Source organism: Urocitellus parryii, chromosome 7 (assembly GCF_045843805.1).
Source record: "Urocitellus parryii isolate mUroPar1 chromosome 7, mUroPar1.hap1, whole genome shotgun sequence".
In the NCBI taxonomy this organism is placed as follows: Eukaryota; Metazoa; Chordata; class Mammalia; order Rodentia; family Sciuridae; genus Urocitellus; species Urocitellus parryii.
Window position 1 is genome coordinate 137,626,738 of NC_135537.1, and position 17,309 is coordinate 137,644,046.

General features: G+C 35.9%; 1 protein-coding gene across 2 annotated transcripts in view; it reads right to left on the reverse strand.

Annotated features, from left to right (window-relative positions):
• The window catches only part of Pafah1b1 (platelet activating factor acetylhydrolase 1b regulatory subunit 1), a 79,941-nt gene that overhangs the window by 16,012 nt on the left and 46,620 nt on the right, over positions 1–17,309 (reverse strand). For both annotated transcript variants that reach the window (XM_026388777.2, XM_026388778.2), the window contains exons 3-5: positions 8,875–8,959; positions 8,564–8,638; positions 6,637–6,843 (exon numbers count right to left, since the gene is read on the reverse strand). In XM_026388777.2, coding sequence (XP_026244562.1) covers positions 6,637–6,843; positions 8,564–8,638; positions 8,875–8,959 — 367 coding nt within the window. The remainder of the gene's footprint in view (positions 1–6,636; positions 6,844–8,563; positions 8,639–8,874; positions 8,960–17,309) is intronic.

The window sequence follows — 17,309 nt, forward strand, 5'->3', positions numbered from 1 at the left end:
AAAACATTTTCATTATTACAGAAAACATTATGATGGACATCTTTAAATACTGAAAAAAATATATGCACTCATTTTGTAATACTTTGGTCAGAAAATGATGATGAAAAGAGATAATGAGTTAAAAAGCAAAACTTTTAAAGCCCTTTATATATTCTACCAACTTGCTCTCCCATTAAGATGGTTTAAAATGTAATGAGAATGCCTGCTTCATTAAAATATTTTTTAATATTTTGTTTATTAGTTGTAGTTGGACACAATACCTTTATTTTTATTTTTACGTGGTGCTGAGGATCGAACCCAGGGCCTCCAACCCAAGCTGTACCACTGAGCTACAACTCCAGCCTTCATTAAAATCTTATCACTGGATATTCTTGTTTAAAAGATAACTTGAGATACACACACATACACACACACAAAAAAAATAATCCTAATTTATATTTTTCTATTAGTAATAAGGTCAAAACTATTATTATGGTTGATTAGCCACTGCTGCTTCTTTCAATAGTTATCTGTTTCTGTTCAATATACATTTTTCTACTAAGATGCTACTACTTTTCATATTTGTGTGGATTCTTTATTACAGACAGTCCCTGACTTAGGATTTTTCAATTTTATGATAGTGTAAAAGTACTCACATTGCAATTCTGCTTTTCATTTTCAATACAATATCCAATTAATTATATGAAATATTTAACACATTATTTATAAAATAGGTTTTGGGTAAGATGATTTTGCCCAACTAGAGCAAATGTAAGCTAATGTGTTTAGAGCGTATTTTATGTAGATTAGGCTTTAGCTTAGGTGTGTTAAAGGCATTTTTTACCTACAATATTTTTAATTTACAATGGGCTTATCAAGATGTAACCCCATTTTAAGTCAAGGAGCACCTGTATATTAAAGTGAATAATCTCTCATCTGCTTATTAGTTGAACATATTTCTGCAGTTTTGTTTGCTTTTTATTTTAACAGTAAGAATTAATCCTGGGGAGAGAGGAATAGACAGAAGGTAGTTAATGCGTACACTGGTACAACTGGTTAGGTGGAATACCTTATTTTACCCCAAATGAATATAAAATTACTATGTGTTAATAAAATTAAAATAATTTATTAAGGAAATTATTACTTTTAAGTGACAAGCAAAAATAACATTTTAAAAATCTACATGACATAGTTAAAAATATTGTAAGGAAGCTGGGGGTGTGGTTCAGTGGTAAAAGTATGTGCTTAGCAGTGCATGAAGCCCTGGGTTCAGTCTTCAGCTCTCTCCACCTCCCTTTCCCCCCCAATACTGTCAAGAACTGTTGTGAATATGGATTCTCTTTTTTTTTTAATATTTATTTTTTAGTTATCGGCAGACACAACATCTTTGTTTGTATGTGGTGCTGAGGATCGAACCTGGGCCGCACGCATGCCAGGCGAGCACGCTACCGTTTGAGCCACATCCCCAGCCCTCTTTTTTTCCTCAATTATTACAGTTGAAATGCTGACACATCTACATAAATGAATGGCCTTAAAAGGAAAGAACCTGTGGTATTTACCAAATGCAAGCAAGAAATAATATAAATTGAGCCCTTAAACATCTATCTCTTAACATCCATCTGCCAGTCATCATAGTGTTACATACATTATTTCATGCTACAGAATCTTTTTTTTTTTTTAACTATTTTTTAGTTGTAAATGAACCTTGAATTGAATCCAGTGCCTCATACATGCTAGGCAAGCATTCTACCATTGAGCCACAACCCCGACCCCATGCTGAGAATCTTAAGACATAGATATTATTAACTCAATTCCCCAACAAATGAGAATATTGAACATATTCACTATGCTCAAAAGAGTCACAAAATTACAATATCTTTATATTATGGCAATTGGGTTGTTTGTCTTTTGTACTAGGGATTGACACTTTAACACTAAGCTTCATCTCTAGCTCTTTTATTTTTATACTTTGAGACAGGATCAAGCAAAGTTGCTGAGGGCCTCATTAAGTTGCCCAGGGTAGCTTCAAATTTGTGATCCTCCTGCCTCAGTACCGAGTCACTGGAATTACAGGCAGGCACCACTATGCCTAGCAATGTTATGCTTATGAAATTCTGAGTTTTTCTTAGTCATCTTTTAAAAATAACCTAGTTTGGGGTCTGGGGATGTGGCTCACTGGTAAAGAGCTTGCCTAGCATGTGTGAGACCCTTGGTTCAATACCTAGCACCACAAAACATAAACAAACAAACCTAGTTTTACCACAACTTCTCTCTCTCTCCCTCCCTCCCTCTCTTTATATTGGGGATTATCCACAGCCCATTTTTGTGTTTTATTTAAAATCAGGGTTTTGCTGAGTTGCTTAGGGCCTTGCTAAATTGCTGAGGCCTGGCTCTATAAATAAAAAATTAAAAGGGCTGGAGATGTAGCTCAGTGGTTAAGCACCCTGGGTTTAGTCCCTGGTACCTATGAATCAATCAATCAATCAGTAAATGGGAGAAGATACTTTACTTTTGTTTTGCTTTGTTGTTTGGTATTTATTATTATAATATTTTAATATAGACTAGTCGATCCATTTTAACAATTTAGAAAAAACCCTCCATCTTTTGAGAGAATGTTTTAAAATATTTCTATATTTTAGAATAGTATCTTTTAAATAGGTATCTACATTTCTAGTCTTTTTATTTTTTGAGATAGGATGTGGCTCAGTGGTTTAGTGCTCCTAGGTTCAATAGCCAGTACCAATAAAAGATTAAAATAATTTTAAGATTAAAATAACTTTTTTTTTAAAAAAAGATTCTTTGACAATTACCGCCCACCCTCATGGCTCACCAGACCTCAAGATAGAAGTCACCAATTTAGAAACTAAAGAAACCACATAAGGAGGGGCTGGGATTGTGGCTCAGTGGCAGAGTGATTGCCTTGCACACATGAGGCACTGGGTTCGATCCTCAGCACCACATAAGCCCTCTCTCAAAATTTTTAATTTTGAAGCAAGGTCTTACTAAGTTGCCAAGGCCAACCTTGAACTTGCCATCCTGCTGCCTCAGACTCCTAAGTAGCTGTGATTACTGGAGTGTACCATTCCTGGCCATTCTGCATTTTACGCTGGACTGCTGCTAAAACTTCATTGATATAATAATTCTGATTAGACCTATAGTCTATAAAAAATACATTAAGATTTCATACTACTCCCTTCACTAAAAGATAACCTTAATCATATCTTTTTAAAGGCAATTAAGAGATACCTATTTAAAAGATAATATTCTAAAATATAGAGATATTTTAAAACCTCTCAAAAAAAGATGGAGGGTTCTTTCTAAATTGTTAGAATGGATCAACTAGTCTATATTAAAAATTATAATAATAAATAAAAGGTAAATCTATTCTTATTTAAATACTTGTACTCTTTATCATCTATAACTTAAACTAATGATACTATGACTTATGCCAAGCCTTTACTCAATTTTATTAAATTTTAAAAAAGGGGGGGGAATACAGGACCCCAGAGACACACTCTAGATTTTACAAATATTTTATAGTTTTTTCTTAAATTGTAATATTGAGAGTCTTAATGTTACTGAGCATGATTCAGTAAATTAAACCAGATATCAAAGGAGAGTTTAAACCAGTCATCATGATAATGACTGAGAAACCTGGCACAGGAAGGTAAATTTCTAGCTACAGAGTTTATAGCCATGCAGCTTCACAAGCTTGTCAGGTAAGTAAAAATTATGAAAAGACTTCTATGGACCCATTTCCCAGGTCCACCTTTAATGTGTCTTGCAGTGTGGTCTGGAAAGTCCACCCATGAAACTAGATTAATTGTCCTGACTGTAATGGTCAGGTATACGTATATACTGATTCTGTGGTAAACAGACTGACTGGAAGTATCTTTTGAGAAAAATACAGTGTTGAAATAACGGATTGTTCCACATCCTTATGGATGGCAGCTATGGACCAGATGTAAGTAACACCAACTAAGGGCCAGTTCTCTATGAGGGATCATGCCCTGAGTCTTAGCACTGCTCTCCTCTTCATCTATCTGTGTCTCTCAGCTTTGTCACAATATTACTGTTTGTCTGTTTATGACTTTTCTCCTTCCTTCCTGAACGCAGCCTCACCAGCCCAGGACTGTGAGCTGGGCCCTCCACGGAGAAGAAACCTGAGTTTGCCGATCCTAAGGTAAATGCTGGTGTGGAGGCCACGGGGGCATTATCTATCAAGGAGACAGAGAGCCCTCTCAGGGACAATGCCTTGCACACTCCATGTCACCCTGTTTGGCTGGTTAGTCAAAGACGGGTAAGATTCCTCCAGGGAGGGACAACCTAAGACAGGCACAGTTACAGAGGGGCCATCAGGAGAAAACTTGGGGGCCAACAGAGGTGAGGCACAGAACCTCACCCCCCCACCTGTGCAAAGGCCTAATTCTTCTCCCCTTCTGAGAGAGGTCTCCTGCTCCCATGGCTGTTTTACTCCCAACATCCAGCTCAGATGGAAACCCAAGTGACCTAGTGAATAGTGACTGCCTGCTTACCACTGCAGGAAACAACTGCAGCTACAGGAATGGGCCATGTCTGTATGCTTTTCTCTTTCTTGGTTCCCATTATTTTTTTCTATGCTTTTCCCTTTTCCTTTCTTCTCTCATCAGGGTTCTCCTTTGACAACAAATTTAATAAAAGGGGAGAAAACATTGGAATAGCCTTCAGTTGCAACTAGCAGCTATGAACAGCTTGGAGAGCTTGAGAAATCCACGTTCCTTCAGGCCTGACAGAAATACCTGTAGGATGGGGTGCTCTGCTCTAGTGACACATCAATAAAACTACATGCTCAGCACTTGTGGTTAACATTGCCAAACTACCAGGCCAAACCCTAACTCAGTAAGCCTCTTCCCTTAGGGACATAGACCCTTCCAAATTGCTTTCCACTACAACAGCAACCTTTGAGAGTCTCCTCACAGTGTGGTTACATTAGGCAAAAAATGATTGGTTTACAGATATTATCTTGCTTGTGTATGATTGACGGGCACGCCTCCCTTAAACCCTATAACAGTTGTGTACATTCCAAAAATCAACGAGTTACTGGACTTCGATTTGAGGTTTGTCACCAGCCAGTTCTCAGCAGCTCCCGGAATCTGTGTGTTGATTCCACATCTCTATCCCCCACGACTGAGGTAGCTGAGGCAGCCTAACAACAAATTGACCACACCAGTGACAGAGACATATGCTAGACAGCAGATAAAAAACCCAAGCTAGCCAATTATGCTGGACTTTAGTGACTAAGACTACGTTTACCTATATGGACAATTGTTGAGAAGATTATTAAAATAGATTTTTCTGAGAGTATTTATATTACTGACAGACCTAACTCCTTAAATGTGAGAGTTAAGAGAAAAAAATGATAAATACCCTGTAGCCTGTAAGAATACAACTTATTGTATCATTAGTTATTGACAGCTAATATTTCAGAGCTTTAATATGCTGAAGTTAATATTCAGGTTTTTAAAACAGGTGTATGTCAATTAACCAGACCTAGGCAAACAGCTGGTCTCATAATCCCTGAAGTGACTACTTTAAATATTATTCCTTGCTTATTCAACTGCAGCCTTTGTGGCTATGTCTTAAAACTTACAATGTATGGATTTTCTTAATGTTTGACTTAAATTACTTCCAAAATCCTTCATGATCAGATAGTGCTGATGGAAGGATGAGAACTAAGTAATGATACTCTGGAAGAGGCAAATAAATAATGTGAGTGAGCCCTTTGCTCTATGGTTTATGGAGAGGCCTAAATGCCATGGTAATGAAAATGTCTGTTACTATGGCCAAATACAATGCGTCCCAATAAAATTGGGAAAAGATTAAAAATCTTCTGATGGGTGTTTGGCAAAGTAATAATAATCTGGATTATTGTGTTATGAAGATGATATGTTTTCTACTAATTGTGTTGTGAAGATTGTATGTTTTCTACTAATTCTTTTTGTGTTTCAATAGCAGATCGTGATGACCTTGGACCAAGAGTCAAATGACTAAAAGATAAAATTTCCCAATTACATTTTTTATATATTAAGAAAGGGGAATATAAATACAACTGACTTACATTTTTTTCTTAAAATCTGGAACTTAATATGAAATAAGCCTTACAACAGAGAAACTTACCTAAACTTTTCTATATTTTAACTATCTTATTTTTCCATGTCATTTACACAACTATTACTTTATTGTGTGTAGACTAAAGGCAACTATTATAAAAATAGCTTTTGTTCTAAAATTCCTTTCCAGATGAGTTTTCCCCCTAAATTTCTAGTTTTGTACACCAATATTTTCATATATCATTTCTGCTTAAAAGTAATGAGCATACTTTTCATTCACTAAAGACAAAACTTCTCCCTATTTAGGCCCAAGGTGACCTACTGCCCAACATTAAATTAAAAACATTCTATTTTTTTCAAATTCACCAGTGAACTTACTGGCAGAATGCCTCTCAGGAGCTACAATGAAATTTTATTCTAATTCAGTCTTCAAAGTTCAGAATCAAACCACTGACACAGTTTCAAAGAACCTTTCCTTTCTCTCAGTATCAGGGCCTCATTTTCAGCCCCCCCCCCCCACCTTTTCTTCCCCCTTCCTAACTTAAAGTATTTTTTAACAAAAACTTACCTTAATTGTAGCATCCTCTGAAGCAGAGACCATAACACTGAACACAGGATGAAAAATGACACGAGTGACTGGACTCCTATGACCACTCAATGCATATTTTTCTGGTGGACGGGGAATCCATTCTTTTGGGTCTCGTTTCTGACCAAGAGGACCACCTGACGTAAATTCTTCTTTTGCTTCATTTAGCTTTGATTCTAATTCCATAACCTTGAAAAGGAACATGCAGCTAAGTAGATAGATTCTGATAAAAATGACATATTTGATATATTCTATTTAATCTATCTATCTATTTATGGTAGTGGGGACTGAGCCCTGTGGTATTCCATGACTGACCTAAATCCCCAACTCCTTTTTACTTTTTATTTTGAGACACAGGTTTACTAAATTGCTCAGATTCGTGAATTTGTGATACTCCTGCCTTGGTTTCCCAAATTACTGGGATTATAGGTGTGCACCACCACACCCAGCTTTGGCTTGATATTTTTTAAAACTGCCTTTGTTTTGCACATATGTGTAAAATACATAAAAAAAGTCAGTAATTTGCAAACCATTTGGCAGATTTATGTGAAAATTATCTTTATATATCACCAAAATGTAAGTAGTATTAACAAAACCAAAAACGGGAAAATTCAGTATATCTTCATTATTTAACTCAAAGAAAAATTTCAATTTACATTTTTTTTAAATATAAAGCATATTTATTTATTTATTTATTTTTTAATATTTATTTTTTTTTTTAGTTCTCGGCAGACACAACATCTTTGTTGGTATGTGGTGCTGAGGATCGAACCCGGGCCGCACGCATGCCAGGCGAGCGCGCTACCGCTGAGCCACATCTCCAGCCCTCAATTTACATTTGACAACAGAGTCTTCTTACTACTAATCAGAAGAGCAGTAAACCTGTCTTCTTCTGAGACTGCTATATACTACTGTTATATCCCTTTTGTTTTTTTCTTTTGTGTGTGTGTGTGGCATGGCGATTAAACCCAGACAAACTATCACTGAACTATAATCCCAGTTCCCCCGTTTTTTATTTTTGAGAAAAGTCTTGTTAAATTGCCAAGGCTGGCCTTGAACTTGCAATACTCTTGCCTCAACCTCCCATGTAGCTGGGATTACAGGTGTGTAACGTTGCATCCAACTCTATATTATATGTTACTAATAGAGAGCTAATATAATAACATATACTAGCTTAATAACATAAGCTAGTATTCAAAAATCTACAATGAGCTAGGTATTTTTTTCCAAGAGCTTTTCTTTTTTGGGGTATTGGGTATTGAATTCAGGGACCCTCAACCTCTGAGCCATATCCCCAGCCCTATTTTATATTTTATTTAGAGAGAGGGTCTCACTGAGTGCTTAGGGCCTCACTTTTGCTGAGGCTGGCTTTGAACTCGAGATCTTCCTGTCTCGGCCTCCTGAGCCACTGGGATCATAGGTGGGTGCCACCACACTGATGTTTCTAAGAGCTTTATATAGATGAACTTATATTAGAACAGGGCTATTTATTTATTCTAACTTTGCCTATGAAGTATAATCATTTTAGGGCCTAAATATTATTTGTTGCTCTCATATTACAGGTAAAAATAAAAGTAAAGCTCAAAGATGAAAATGTTGTCTAAGAGCATGCTTTAGTGCTCTTTCCCTATAACCACGCTGATTGCATGAGTCCTTCTCTTCTAAAGGCATTCTTGTAGGATGAGTGTCTCAAAGTCAGAACTATACCAATTCAACATAGTCAATACCCCATGTTGCAGGAGTAGTATGTATCAGTAATGATCTAAGTTTTCATAAAGCATATTTTCATTAGCTTTTTCAAGATTATAGATAGGCAATTAATGCAGAACAATTTGATAATATTTTCAGAAAGTTAATATATAATAACATGCTGAGTATAGCTAACTTTAAAGAAAAAAGATTTAGTTACCTTCTTTTGTAATCTAATAACAGATGTCCATTTTTTTTCCAAAAGACCAGCATACTTCTTATCTAATTCTTCATTCTAGAGAAAAATAAATGGGAATCTTTAAACAATGCCTTAACATTTCAAATCACAGAATACCATCTCCAAGCCTAAATATTACGAAAAATCTGATTATATAAAAAAGTGTAAAACCATGTTTAATGCCAAGAAACCTACAATAACAAATAAGATTTGTTAATAGCTGACTGTTAACTACTGATACTATAATAAACCCACTCTTTACACTATGAATAATTATAAAAAGTCAAACATACCATATCTAATTCAGCTTCTTTTTTAAAAACTGAATATGCCTCTTCATAGCCATTTGAACGAAGATAATCTGCTATAGCTCGATTTCTGAAAGACAACAAATTCAAATAACTCCTAATTTTTTTTATAGTACTTTTATTTATGCAGTGCTAAGGATCGAACCCAGTGTCTCATATGTGCCAGGTGAGCACTCTATCCCTGAGCCACAGCCAACCCCTAAATTTATCTCATTCATATTTAAGAAATATATTTTATTTAAAATTCATAAACGTGAAGGCACTCCTTTAAGAGTGCTCCCTTTCTAAGAGTACATGTATTTCTCAAATACACACTCAAACACACACACACACACACACACACACACACACACCCTAAAAAGCCTCAAGAACATTTAGCTCCTATTACACAGTATATCCATAATATATCTTATTATTCTTGGGCTTTTTTTTTTCTAATTTGTTGCTTACCTCAAGCTGTGGGTACTCTACAGATAAAGTATGCCTTATATAATTAATCTATGACAATAAGCAATTAATTTTGCTAATGTTTACATACTACCATTCTCTTATTATTTGGTATACACAACTAATCAAGGGAAGGCAACTAGAATTTTTTGCAGAATAATGAGTTTTGTACTGGGGACTGAAGCCAGGGGCACTGTACCACTGAGCTACATCCCCAGTGCTTTTCATTTTTTGAGACAGGGTCTTGCTAAGTTGCTGGGATTACAGGTATGTACCACCATGCTTGGTCATATAAAGAATGTTTTGATATTTTTCTATAAGAAATAACTTTGTAATAAGTTTAGTATACTGTCATACAGAATGAGACATTCATTCTTTTTCAATTTTTTTAGTTGTAGGTAGACAGAATATCTTTATTTATTCATTTTTATGTGGTGCTGAGGATCAAGCCCAGTGCCTCCCATGTGCTAGGTAAGCACTCTTTATCACTGAGCTACAACTCCAGCCCCAAGACATTCATTTTAAATTAGAACTTGAAGGATAGAGAAGATCAATTAGCAGGTAACTTCGTTCTCTTCCCCACCCCCTTTTCTTGCTCTTTAAGGAAATGACTCAACCACTCCAGCTCTTTTTAAATTTCAATACAAGAGTCTCCCTACATTGCCAAGGATGCCTTGAACTAGGATCCTCCTGCCTCAGTCTCCCAATTTGCTAGGATTACAAGTATGTACCACTCACCCAACTTATGCTTATCTTTTATTCTTCTCAGAATATAGACAACTGGTCCTCCCTCCTAAGGCAACCTACTTCAAGATGTCACAATTATTTTGAAACTTAAATTCCAGCATAATAGAAAAGGTTTTTGGGGATTTCCTTTAAAATATTTTAATTAATTTAAATAATTAAAATGTAAAGATATATATATATATATATATATATACACACCAAGTTAACCAAATTTTAAATATACAATAAAGTATCCTTTCAATTACTGATCACCAATATTCCACCCCAATACAACCATTTTTCTAGTGTTTTATGCATTCTTTTTAGAGATATTTTACCTAAAAACACACATCTACAATCTTCTAGATAATCTCTACTTGTTTTTGAAAAAACATTAGAATGCTGATGGCACATAAACCCACTTCATCTTATCATCCTTTATCAGCAGATTTAAATCCCTCTTGTGGGCTGGGGATGTGGCTCAAGCGGTAGCGCGCCCGCCTGGCAGGCGTGCAGCCGGGGTTCGATCCTCAGCACCACATACAAAAACAAAGATGTTGTGTCTGCCGAAAACTAAAAATAAATAAATAAATAAATAAATATTTAAAAATTCTTTCTCTCTCTCTAAAAAAAAATCCCTCTTGTATTCAAATTATATTACATTCCATTATAGAGCAAAATGCTTTTATTACTACATACAATGCTAAGAATACCCTTGTATAAACATTAATGCCAATACCTAATGCTTTAGGAAATAAAAACACTCTAGCAGTATGGCAGCACTGTGGGATTAAGTTTTAAGTGAAGGGTATATTACCAAAAATGAAAAACAAAAAGAGTAGAGAAAGATAATAGGACATTACAGCAAATATTTTATGTTCCAGATAATTATGGGCATGCCAAAGATTAAAGTATGATAAATAATAATTACAGGGTTATTAGCACATTGAATTTCCAGACACAAGGGTAGAAGAGAGATAAATTTTTATTATGAGTCTATGTGCTCCTCATACCATGGCCTATACCTTCTGGTCTATTCTACCAATTCATTCATTACAAAATATCTTCTTTTAGAGTAAAATCTACTTCCCACCAAGTAATAGTTTTACTAGTACTTGGGACTTCCAAATCAATACAAAGTAAGAAGGCAATGTCTCCCCCATAATCCCCTTTAATTAAATATTTTGTGTTGTCGAGGTATTCAAATTTCAATAAAAACAAATTTCCTTTTCATTAGGATATCCCAAAATAAGGAAAATAAAAAATTTAAAAAACATCTATTTCTTAGCTTTATTTCCATCTTTTAAATATCAAGTACATAAAGGGGAAATGTCAAGGGCAAACAAATTATACACAGCAGTTGTAAATATTTAATGTTCCTACCTCATTCCACTTCTATCTCAGAGTTAAGTCCAAGCACCTGACACTGCGAGAACACAGCACACAGCTTCTTACACTAAAGCTCATATAATAAATAATATGTTATGGTATAATATATGCACAAACTAGAACCACTATGATGTTAGTGAACATTTTTTTTGTAAGGGAAGTGTAAATAAATAAATGATACTTTTTCATGTAAGAATATTAAAAGGAAGCTAGGTGTGGTGGTATATGACTGTAATCCCAGTGGTTCAGGAGGTTGAGGTAATTGGATTTTGAGTTCAAAGATAACCTCAGCAACTTTAGTGAGGTCCTAAGCAACTTAGCAAGACCCTGTCTCTAAATAAATAAAAAAGGGATAGGGATGTGGCTGATTGGTTAAATGCCCCTGGGGTTCAATCCTTAATACCAAGGAAAAAGGGAGAAAAAAGATTAAAAGGAGAAAAATGCAAAATGAATATTTCTTTCTTTTCTTTCTTTATTTATTTTTGGTTTTGGGTGGACACAACGCCTTTTATTTTATGTGGTGCTAAAGATCGAACCCAGCACCCCACGCATGCCAGGTGAGCACGCTACCGCTTGAGCCACATCCCCAGCCCCTCTTCTTTTTTAAAACAAAACCATCACTTTGAGATTATAATCACAAACTGAGAATCCCTACCAGAAAATCCAAAATATTCCAAAATCTGGTACTTTCTGTGTGTGTAGTGTTGTGTTGAGGTTACTGAACCCAGGACACCTGCTCTACCCCCAAGCTACACACCTTGTTTCTTTAAAAAAAAAAAAAAATTTAAGTTACCCTGCTAATTTCATCCCAACCCAGTGTAAATACCTTTCCTTACTAATATTATTTTATAGCATAATATAATATTATACTGTATAACTATCAAATTAATTTGTGTTATCATTTACTGCTAGATTTTCAGGGTGATTCTAATTGCTCATCCTTTTAAACAATGTTGCAAATAAGTAGCCACATAGTTAAAACTTTCCTAACATCTTTACACTGAATCAAAAGTTACATAATGGGCTGAGGACAGGGCTCTGTGGGTGAGTACTTACCCAACATACCTAGAGTCCGGGGTTTGATCCCAGGACTATTAAAAAGAAACAGAGAGGGGTCTGGGGGTTGAGGCTCAGTGACAGAGCACTTGCCTTGCATGTGGGAGGCACTTTAGGTTCAATCCTCAGCACCACATAAAAATAAATAAAGGCATTTTGTTTAACTAAAAAAAATTATTTAAAAAAAAAAGAAACAGAGATACAGATCTAGAGATGGGAGGATATGAAAAAAGATTTTCAGGATATTCTGCAAATAAATACTCTCCAGAATTGTATCAATTTTGCTTCCTATCAGCAGTTAGGAATGTCTCTTTACCTCTTCACTTGGTAAAAATGAGTGGCAAACATGATTAATTACAAAGATTTGGATAATCCCAAAATGTACATAATAAAACAGCACTCCAAGTTAGTTGGGCTTTACACTTTTTTTTGAGAGAGAGAGAATTTTAATATTTATTTTTTAGTTTTCGGTGGACACAAAGTCTTTGTATGTGGTGCTGAGGATCGAACCTGGGCAGCAAGCATGCCAGGAGAGTGCTCCACCGTTTGAGACACATTCCCAACCCTACACTTATGATTTGTGTCAAATGTTAAGTCCAACTTAACCTTGTCTCTTGATCCTAAAATCATCCAGTTATTTAGGGAGCAGAATATATTATCCTAGTGTCATTTGTTGGAGGACTAATTTCTCTTAGGGAACAAAAGTAGTTAGTAGTAAAATAACTTGGAGGACAATAATTCCAATGAATATATGTCAAGTGGGTGGAAAAGCTCTTTTTAACTCTTCTATTCAACCAGAGATATTGATTTTTACATATTTTCCATATCCATATTGTTCTTCATAAATGTTCTTAAAATTGAGGTACACTGATTTTTAAACTTCCAACAAAGCCAGGCACAGTGGTGCAATCCTGTAATATCAGCAACACAAAAGGTTGGGACAGGAGGATTTCAAGTTTGAGGTTAGCCTCAACAACTTAGGACCTAAGGATCTTAGTGAAACTCTGTCTCAATAAAAAATTTAAAAGGCTAAGAATATAGCTTAGTGGTATAAAGTGCCCCTGTGTTCAATCCTCAGTACCAATAAATAAGTAAACAAAAATAAAATTAAAAAAACAAACAAAAAATAAAAGAACTCAGTGGTTTAGCACCCAGGAGATGTTCAATCTCCAGTACCTCAAAATAAATTATTAAATAAAAAACCCTGCACACAAATATTTAAAACAAATCTGACTCATAAATTTACTTCTTTTTTTCCCCCTACCATACTCATGGTTGAAACCAGGAGTCCTTCACCATCTCAGCCTTTTTTTTTTTTTTTTTAATTTTTTATCTTGAGACAGAGTCTAAGTTGTTTAGGGCTTCGCTAAGTTACTAAGGCTAGCTTTGAACTTGCAATCCTCCTGCCTCAGCCTCCTGGGTCCCTGGGAGTGCAGTCATATGTCACACTTTTAACCAGTAGGCTTTTTTTTTTCTTTTTTTTTGATAACTAAATATGGGAGGTGAAAGAAATAAGCAGTTATCTGCAAGTTTCGAGTAGGTGATGGTTATGAAACAAAGTCCCCTTTAAGATTAAAAGCAACATCCTGTAAGTGTCCTTCTGCATTCTAAATTTTCTTTTCCTGAGAATCAAAACTGGAAGGAAAAAAAAGAGCCCCAGGCCAGGCAGAGCCCAAGTAAACTAAAAACTGACAAATTCTCTGGCTAGCATAGCCTAGCTCAATCTGCATATGCATATCACCAGCTGGTTTTGTTTGTTTGTACAGGGAACTGAACCCAAAGGTGATTTAGCCCTTGGGCACATAGCTGGCCCTTTTAAATTTCTCTTTTGAGACAGGATCTAAATTGCTTAGAGCCTCACTAAATTGCTGAGGTTAGTTTCGAATTTGTGATCCTCCTGCCTCAGCCTCTCCAGTCACTGGGATTACAGGTGTGTACCACCATACCCAGCTCACCTGAGTTTTGTTTATAATTTGTAACCACTTATGTAGGACCAGAAGAGAAACAATCTAGCTACTTCTCCCTAATCTGATCAAACTACATAGTATTCTCCTTTTTAGTTTTTTTCTTGAGAGAGCAGCAGACCAAATGCTGCCAGCTGAGATCTAGACAGGTACACTGACTTGGCTACAGGGAACCAGAGGTCTCTGCTGATTATACCAAGTGCAGTTTCAGAACTTGAAGCAGCCTCAATATTCCATTCCACAATAAAATTTGAAATGAGTATGCACAGTACTGGCACTGAGATGGAGCAGTATGGTTTTAGGAAAGCCTCAGTTCTTCCTTCACAGGTTCTCTACTGAGTAAAAGTCAACATAGATAGATGTCTGTAATCCCAGCATGGTTAAAAGGTTATAATACAATGACAAACTTTTATTTAGGTACTTGCTCATGGAACCACTGACAGAATTTAGAGAGATCACAATATACCACATGACATTAATAATATCATAATACTGAACCACTAAACAGTAAAACAAGCAGGGTGCCTGCCTGTAATCCCAGGGACATGAGAGGCTGGGGCAGAAAGACTAAAAATTTAAAGCAAGTCTCAGTAACTTAGCAAGACCATTTCAAAATAAAAAATAAAAAGGGCTGGGGATGTAGCTCAGTGGCAGAGCGCTCCTGGGTTCAACCCCCAGTTTAGAAAAAAAGATATATACAGTGAATAAATTACAAGTGAGGGCCTGGGGATATAGCTCAGTTGGTAGAGGGCTTGCCTCACATGCATAAGGCCCTGGGTTCAATCCCCAGCACAAAAAAAAAAAAAAAAAAAAAAAGTGAAAACTTAAACAAGCCTGAAGTAATTAGGAACAGTTGTATAACATACTGATCAAAACCAAAATCCTAACAGTCCCTCAGGAGCTCCAGTCACTTCTCTTATAATAAGATACAATTTAGTCACAGTCACACTTCTTGCAATATGTTAAATAAGGGACAGGGATGAGGAATACTTTTAATACTACCACCTCTGATGTCCCACCTCTTATTATCTAAGATAACTACCTGATCCAATGAATGAGGAATTTCTAACTCTAGAAAGGTGTACTACCATCATTTTAAGTAAGAAATAAATGACTAAAGCTTTAAAGGATACTCCTAGGGTTTGCTAGTTGTTGACCTTGAGTTGATTTTTTTTCCAAGTTGTTTTTCATCAGTTTTATTGCAGAGGCAACATCTATCCCCTTTTAGACAAGTAAAATGAATTATAACAAGCAGATATCAAGGCAAATGTTTACAATAATTATGAGAAACTCCAAAGACATGATTTGAATTATCTATTAAACTTCAGGGGATGAAGAGAATAAACCAATCACTTGGATTCAAGAAAAATTCACGGAGATGTGGTAGCTTGCTTGCACAGCACGCGTGAGGCACTAGGTTTGATTCTCAGCACCACATACGAATAAATAAAGGTCCATCAACAACTAAAAAAATATATTAAGAAAAATTCACATGGAAGTACAACAGATCATTCTGAATAGACCAAAACCAGTAACTCTATGCAGAATTAACTAAAATCAAAAGGAATTGAGGGGTTTTTTTCCTACTAGGGATTGAATTCAGGGATGCTTGACCACTGAGCTACATCCTTAGCCTTTTTCATTTCTTTTGAGACAGGACTTGCTAAATTGCTGAGGCTGGCTTTGAATTTGTGTTCCTTCTGCCTCAGCCTCCTGAATCACTGGGATTACAGCACCCAGCCTGAATTTTTTTTTTTTTTTTTTTTTTTTTGGTACCAGCCACATCCCCAGCCCTTTTTATGTTTTATTTTGAGACAGAGTCTTGCTAAATTCACAGGGCCTTGCTAAATAGCTGAGACTATCTTTGAACTCACATATCCTCCTGCCTCAGTCTCCAGAGCCGCTGGGATTACAGACATGTGTCACCATTCCTGGCCTCGAAATATTTTTTATTAATATTTATTGTTTAATTTTCGGCAGAAACAATATCTTTGTTTGTATGTGGTGCTGAGGATCGAACCCAGGCCACACGCATGCTAGGCGAGCGCACTACCGCTTGAGCCACATCCCCAGCCCTCAAAATATTTTTAAAAGACCTATTTATCACATACTTCAGACAGATTAGACGAAACAGCAACTAAACAAAGGAAGACTGTTGTATAGTAAATCAAGCCCTAAAGAATAAAAGTGAAGATCCTTTAAAAGATCCCCGAATCTGAGATCTTCGGGGATCTTTTAAAGGATCTTCACTTTTATTCTTTAGGGCTTGATTTACTATACAACAGTTCCACTTGTCATCAGATTTTTTACTCTGTATGAACAGGGATATTCAATAATCTCCACTGACTCATAGTGGGTAGGGAGGGGGAGCATGGGAGGAATAGACAAACTCTAGATAGGGCAAAGGGGTGGGAAGGGAAGAGGAGATGGGGTTAGCAATAATGGTGGAATGTGATGGACATCATTATCCAAAGTACATGTATGAAGACATGAATTGGTGTGAACATACTTTATATACAGAGATATGAAAAATTGTGCTCTATATGTGTAATAAGAATTGTAATGCATTCCGCTGTCATGTATTTTAAAATTAAAATGAGTTATTAAAAAAAAGTATTTACATTTAGAATTAGTATGTAATTATCCATAATATGTGGTTACCATTCTAGGGCTACCTGATGATCATTTATTTATTTGTTCATGGTTCCCTTTCCTCACTCTGAAACACTAACTACATCTCAGCCTCAGTTGACCTCTAGCATCATGCAGAAAATAGCAACAACTCAGGATACAACTTTCTGAACTTCCTTATTGGAATTAGTGGCACTGGCTGCTGCT